At 35.4% G+C, this 6,872-nt stretch overlaps 1 protein-coding gene across 1 annotated transcript; it reads right to left on the reverse strand.

Annotated features, from left to right (window-relative positions):
• Positions 1-374: 374 nt before the first annotated feature.
• On the reverse strand, positions 375-5,656 carry cysltr3 (cysteinyl leukotriene receptor 3). The gene is made up of 2 exons (XM_082136488.1): positions 5,435-5,656; positions 375-3,884 (listed from the first exon to the last, which is right to left on the reverse strand). The coding sequence occupies exons 1-2, from the start codon at positions 5,439-5,441 to the stop codon at positions 2,707-2,709; spliced, it is 1,185 nt and encodes a 394-aa protein (XP_081992614.1). The 5' UTR covers positions 5,442-5,656; the 3' UTR covers positions 375-2,706.
• Positions 5,657-6,872: the final 1,216 nt, after the last annotated feature.

Raw genomic sequence — 6,872 nt, forward strand, 5'->3', positions numbered from 1 at the left:
GCATTGTGACTGGTTGTCGAACAGAGATTCGGACGAGTTAATGAACTGAGGAAAAAAATTATAAGTAATTATAAAAATAAAAATATAGGCCTACACCGTAAAATACAATATGATCAATAAGTTATGACAACATGTTTCTGCATTGCTTTAACTCATCAAACTAAGTTGAGATGTTGAAGTGACTTAAACATCCAAGTTGATTGTACTTAATTTCTTAAAAACGAAAAATGTTCTTTAACTTTTTATTTTTATATAGTGTAGCAATTACACAGTATATACACCAGTAAGTATAGTATACCCGTTTTTGAGCACTGCTAACCTCAGTATCTGGTTAAAACAGTTGTATTAGTTACTTAGTAAAACAAGACCAATAATTTAGCTTTTTGACTTTATTGAAACGGATTTCATAAATGACCTTCTTGCACATAGTGCTTTACAAAGAGATTTTTACAAGCAGTTTTCCAAATAGAAATGAAACAAACAATGAAGAGAATATAAAAATACTATAATAATAATAATAGTAAAAAGAAATAAGACATTGAAAATGTGGTTACGTACAAAGGTATAGTGGAAAGCACTTCATGAAAGCACTGAGGTGGCTCTGATAATACTGGCCTAGAGCAACAGGGAAATAAATACAAAATGTTGTTTACAGATCAACAATGATATAATTTCTTCAAATGTGCCTATGAGATAAATAATGTATGCTAAAAGACTGATTAACCTTATTATGTGGTTATTTAGAAGAAGTCAGTGAAAATCCAAGTTTAAATAAAGTATAAATCACACGCTCTTCCCATCTTCAATCATATTGACTAGAGTTATACAGCGAGCCAACAAATGTCCTGCCGAAATTCCTCTCAAATGGAGTTTGATTGTTTGAAGTCTTTGAAGTTTGAAAATGGTCTTTTTCAGGACTTATATAATCTAATGATACAATTAAGAATTTCTGATATGCTGATAAAGGTTTCAAATACTGCAATCAGCAGAAAACACAACAAGGAATCTCGACTAAAACGGTCAACTTTTTGGCTCAGATCATCTTTCCTAGCTTAGGAGTCGGTGTTCATAAAAAGAGAAATTTAGATTGGATAAAAAGTTTAGATTTAGATTCAGTAAAAAAAAAAAAAAAAAAAGACACCATAGGTTGGGGAATATAGTCTTAAATTGGAAGAATATGATGAGAAATGTTTGAGCTAATTAAGATTTCTGACGTTTGATTGCAGATTTTTGAAACTGAGCAGATTTTGAGTCGGTGGATTTCTAGTAGATTTGATAAGAAGGAGATTCAAAGTCTTAATTTATAATCATTTGGGGATAAAATGAAGATACTGAAGATAAATCATGTGTGGTTTTTCTTCCAGTTGGGAAGTGCCTTACACAATGTCCTCTTGTAACAATGAAAAGTACTTAACTATCAAATATCTTCTCAAACAGACTTTACTGGTTTGTGATGGAACTGATTATACAAATAAAAGTTCTTCCCTACCATTAAGATGTAGAGACCGCAGTCTTCCATTACTGTGTACGTTTTTCTGTATCGTTCATTTATTATATTTATCTGGGGTTCGCTGTTTTAATTCCATGTTTTAGCAGAGAGTGAGCGAGGTCATTTTTAATGCGCACCTTTAAGTTCATAATAGCCATTTATTGAACTGTGTGTACAGATGTGTTTTATCTGTCTCATTTATTGATATCTGTTTTAACTTGTGTTCTTATAGGGATAGTTGAAATATATGAATTTTTTCTTCTTCTGCTGAACACAAAGTAAGATAATTTAAAGAATGTTGGTACCCAAACAGTTAATGGTCCTCATTGACTTCCATACTAGTATGAGGAAATGGAAGTCAATGGTGTCCAATGAAAGAAATTCATACAGGTTTGGAACAACGTGAGGGTGAGTAAATGACTTAATTAAAAATGTTGGGTGAACTATCCCTTTAATCATCATTTTATGTATTTATTCAAATATATGGTGATGGGTTAACTACATTGAAAATGGTATGTTCCAATTATGTAAGTAAATATGAAATATATGCATGTACGGCTGCTGTCACTAGTAGAAGGAAGAGCTAATGGTTGGTCAGATTGAGTTTAGCGAGAGATGAACAAGGTTCTTGTTAGCGCTGCTTGAGTGCGTTAAAACTCCAGCCTATATTTTTTATGACGGGGAGTTGGTGCTGTTTTTAGTACGTAGCAGTTCTGTTGTTTTCATCATGCTCTTAACACCTGTTTTTTTTTTTACTGCTTCAGTGTTCGATCCTGGTGTGATTGCAACCGCTCTGTTTGCTATCACAGGCATCTAACTTCAGATTATTAAAATGTTCTTTGAAGACCAAAATGGCACTGCTATGAAAACCCCCTTCTGTGGCCTTTATTTTTAAGAGTGTGCCAGGGTGAGTCGAACAAGAACATGCATTCCTTGAATTTGATGTAAGATGCTTGAGATAAAAGCATCTGCCAAAAGCATAAACAGTATGAAAATAAATAAAAAACGAGCCATTTTTGAGGTTGTGTGAGATTCACCTAGACTTATCTAATGCCCAACATCTTTAAACATTTTAGTCTCACAGTTGAGAAGTGAAAGGGAAAAAAAGAAATGCATTGAGTTTGCTTATTCATGACAACAATAGAGACATATATTCTTCACACTCCGATTTCTTCCTCTGTTCTTTACTACTGCAAATCATTATAGACTTTCCTTTGTCAGTCATCAATGCTTTTTGCAGAGTCAGAAGATTTGCATTGCTCTTCAGGTACGCAGACTTTAGGCTTCTTTTTGCTCATGACCTGCCTGTCTAAGGAACATGGCAGACAGTCTTGGCGTACGGCAGTGAAGCTTTGGGTTCTTGTCCTCTGACAGTTTTCGGATTGGCTCCGGCGTCGAATTGACGGGAAGAGACCACTGTGATTGATGGAACCTTGCGTTACTCGACCTGACGCTTTACGGACTGTCTTGCGGAAGGTCTCTCCCGCGAAGTAGTACAACAGGGGATTGAAGCAACTGTTGGATGCCGCCATGCACAGCGAGATGACCAGAACTTTCAGGAGGTACTCTCTGACCTGGCAGTCCTGGCTTGAAACAATGGCATGAAGATGGACCGTGCGAATGACGTGATATGGTAGGAAACACAGCAGGAACGTGCTCAGGACAACCACGATCAAATACACAGAGCGTCGGCGGGTGATCCGCTTTTGAGCCCCGATTTTCCGCCCTTTGACGAGTTTGTAGAAGATGCAGCCGTAGCAGACCAGTATTATAATAAACGGAATGACAAATCCAAACGAAACCCCCACATAGTTCAAGATAAATATGCGCTTCCATGACGTGATGTTCCCGGGTTCAAAGCAGATAATCTTATCCCCCCGTTTTAAAGTACCTGACATGAGGAATGGCGTTGACAAGAAGGCCACAAATATCCAGATCGCAAAGCATGATAGACTGGCTCGCCGCACCGTGGCCAGGGTCTTGTGGCGAATGGGGTGAAGCACGGCAAAGTACCGTAGTACACTAAGGCCAGTAAGGAACAATACGCTTGTGTACAGGTTCACGTAAAAGGAAAATACACACCAGCGGCAAAACCAGTCTGGGAAGTCCCATTGACCGCCCCTGAAGTAGTAGACCAGGCGGAAGGGCAAAGTCAAGGAGAAGCTAGCATCTGAAATGGCCAAGTTAGTCATAAAAACCGTGTTGGCAGACTTCTTAGGGGTGAAACACTGGAACACAATCAAAGCCACGAAGTTGCTGATGAATCCAATAGGGAATACAACACTGTACGTGATAGTGTATGCCATATATTTGAAGTCTTCGCTGTCCCTACGTGTCTGGTTGATGCATGCATGTTCTTGGGTGGCGTTGAGAAATGCAGTTGTAAACGTGGAAGCTGGAGACAAAAAGAGAATAAGTTAGATATAGGCTTTAAGCATGCAAAATTATGCTTGCTTCTGTTTTTACTAGTTAAAAGAACAAATAATAATGATGATAATAATAAATTGTTAAAATCTACATCAACAAACTCTATCGAGCCAAGAGGTCAATCTGCACTGGTCAAGCATCTTTTGGCTACGCACATTTGCAGGTCATTCAACTTAAGCTGTTGTAGCAAATTTTAATAAAAACTCTTTGCATGTTTTTGCTATTATACTCTGAATGTATGCGAGTCTAGTGAGGCCGCACCAAAAAGACAATCAATAATAGCTTACTAAACCAGGAAAAACACAGGTTTAAAAACTCCCCTTGGTTTTCCAGGTTAAAAATTTCTATTGCCATGGAGGTTTGATACAGACAGCAGGGGGTTGTGTTTCTTAAAATAAAAAGTATAATATGCTTTATTTTATCTAAAACTATTTTAAACAAAACTTTTCTAGTCTTGTATAATTGTTATGCATGCAGTTTTATATTTTGATAGTTTATATTAATATTTTATTTTAAAAAATTATATTTGAATACATTTGAATGAAGAAATAAATATTGAATGTTATGTAATATTATTTGTCATGTCCTTATTATTTTTCAACCACCCAAATATCGTTATTTTATCACGAGGTCTGTTGTTTCCAGCACTCCCATCCATAGTTCATGCAAAACATATGCAAAAGATTATTCGGTGGGTGAAATGAAAACTGTTGCACACTAACAATATTCAAATGACAGCTGTATTCATAGACACCTGCAAAACAAAACATGAACCGTTTTTCTGCATAAAGAAAGGCATTGTTAATTATTAATATGCTCATTAATCCAATGTTCTGGAAGTAACTAAACAGATCTGGTATTGTCAAAGTAAACGGACTAATACACTAGAGCTGATTTGAACTGGAATAACTCATGGAACAAGTTTGCCCACAAGTCTAATTAAAAGTACCAAAGGTATTATCATATTTTATACATCCCATGGTAATTCCTTACAAAAAAAAGGTAATGTGAAGAGGATACCATGGTACAGAGACTTTAGTATACCATGGTACTTAAATAGTATTTATGTTACACTGTAAAAAAATTTGGCTGTGATTAGTTATAACAATTTAAAATTTGTTGAGATAACTTAAATATCCAACTTAACTAAAGTTAACTAAACTTAATATTTTAAGTCAAGCATGAACACATACTTTTTAAAGTTGAAACAATGTTGGATTTTAAGTTGTGATAAATAATCGCAGCAATTTTTTTTTTACAGTGTAGGCTACTTGAAGGTAGTTTCAAGAATATCATGGTACTACCATAGTGCAAGTCCAAAATAAAGTTTTTCGACATATTCGTGGATTATTTACAATTTCAAATAGGTACAAATAAATAATATGGTATTCTTGGTATCCTGTAAATAAATACCATTATAAATTAATTTCAGAACTATCTATATAGAATACATCCACTGACATTAAAATGTAAAACTCAATATGACTCGTATGAGGCTGTGACTGGAGTTTTACTCACCTGTCATTCTCTTTTGACCATCATTCTCCTCATCATCAGCGGACTGATGAATCCGTGCGAGTCAAGATTTTTGTATTGAGAGCGTTATGCAACAAAATGTCAGTATGTTCCCTCTAGGCAGTTTCAAGTGTCTGCTTCCTTTAATGAGTGCATGAAGAGTGTTGTCTCTGTACTCGAGTGTCCAACCCCTTAATTCTAGTGAAGCGTATTATCAGTCGTAATGTACGAAGTACAGCAGACTCTCCAATAGTTGTCGCTTTGGCAAAAGAATCGCTTGTGTTCAATGATTCATACGAACCGATTCGCCCAGCGTATTCGACTGCAGAGACGTGAAACAAACTACACAGTATTCGATGCGATCTGGATATAATCTAATCGAAAACATAGTGGTATACAGCATCATTTCTGTAAGATGAACGTAAACTTTGACTTCGGGGGAAACTTTTGAATAAAGATTCAAAATAATTAGCGAAAAGTTTTCTTGGGGAGTTCACACGAATCGATTCGTTAAATTGAATCAGACTTCAGAAACTTCCTAAATGTTTCCAGAGAAGCCACACCTCACACTTCAGGTGTTTTTTCTTCTTTGGCAGTTTCTCTGAGCAGATGTGATTTGCGTAGGAAGCATAATTGCGCAATTCCCTTTACATGGACAAAAATAGTCATTTAAATAATTTCGTTATCCACGTATAGGCTATAAATTAAGAAAATTATTGAATTATATTAAAGCACATCCTTATTAATATTCTTAATAAATATATTCGTAATAAAACATATTTTTGATAGGCTTGTTATGCAAAAAGCACCATAAAACAACTTCTATTTTCAGTTAGTCAAAGAGTTCACAGAACGTTAGAGGATGATGTCCAAAAATATTGTATTTAAATAATTTTGTTATCAAAAAATATATGTAAAAACTAACATCAAAAACGAGAAGAATAAATTCTATTATAAATAATAATTTATATACTTCTATACTAGTCAAATAGCTAATCTTCTGATCGAGTATGTCCGTATTTAAACAATCTTGATATAAACAACAACTAGCATTGTATAGGCCTAGCCTACATCACAACAAAAATGAAAAGAATATATTCATGGATTTCATCCGGTCCCTTTCCACATGTGTATTAATCAAGCACAATGCAGTCTGCATTCATAATCTAGGTGCTTGATTTTATACACCTGTGGAAAGGGACCGGATGAAACCCACGAATAGCCTATATATTATATATAATAAATTATGTACTTAAGGTAAGGTAAGGTAAAACCTTATTATCCCACATGGGGAAATTTGTCTTGGGCCAACTTCTAGGTTCTCAGTCAAGTAGATCAAAATGTCACAGATGGGCATTAGAGGAGGAGCGATCTACCAAAACGGCTGAAAGAAACTACATTTCCCATCATGCAACAACAACACGTCCCCATCCCATCTAAA

The sequence above is a fragment of the Leuciscus leuciscus genome (genome assembly GCF_965113295.1).
Source record: "Leuciscus leuciscus genome assembly, chromosome: 14".
NCBI classification, from domain to species: domain Eukaryota; kingdom Metazoa; phylum Chordata; class Actinopteri; order Cypriniformes; family Leuciscidae; genus Leuciscus; species Leuciscus leuciscus.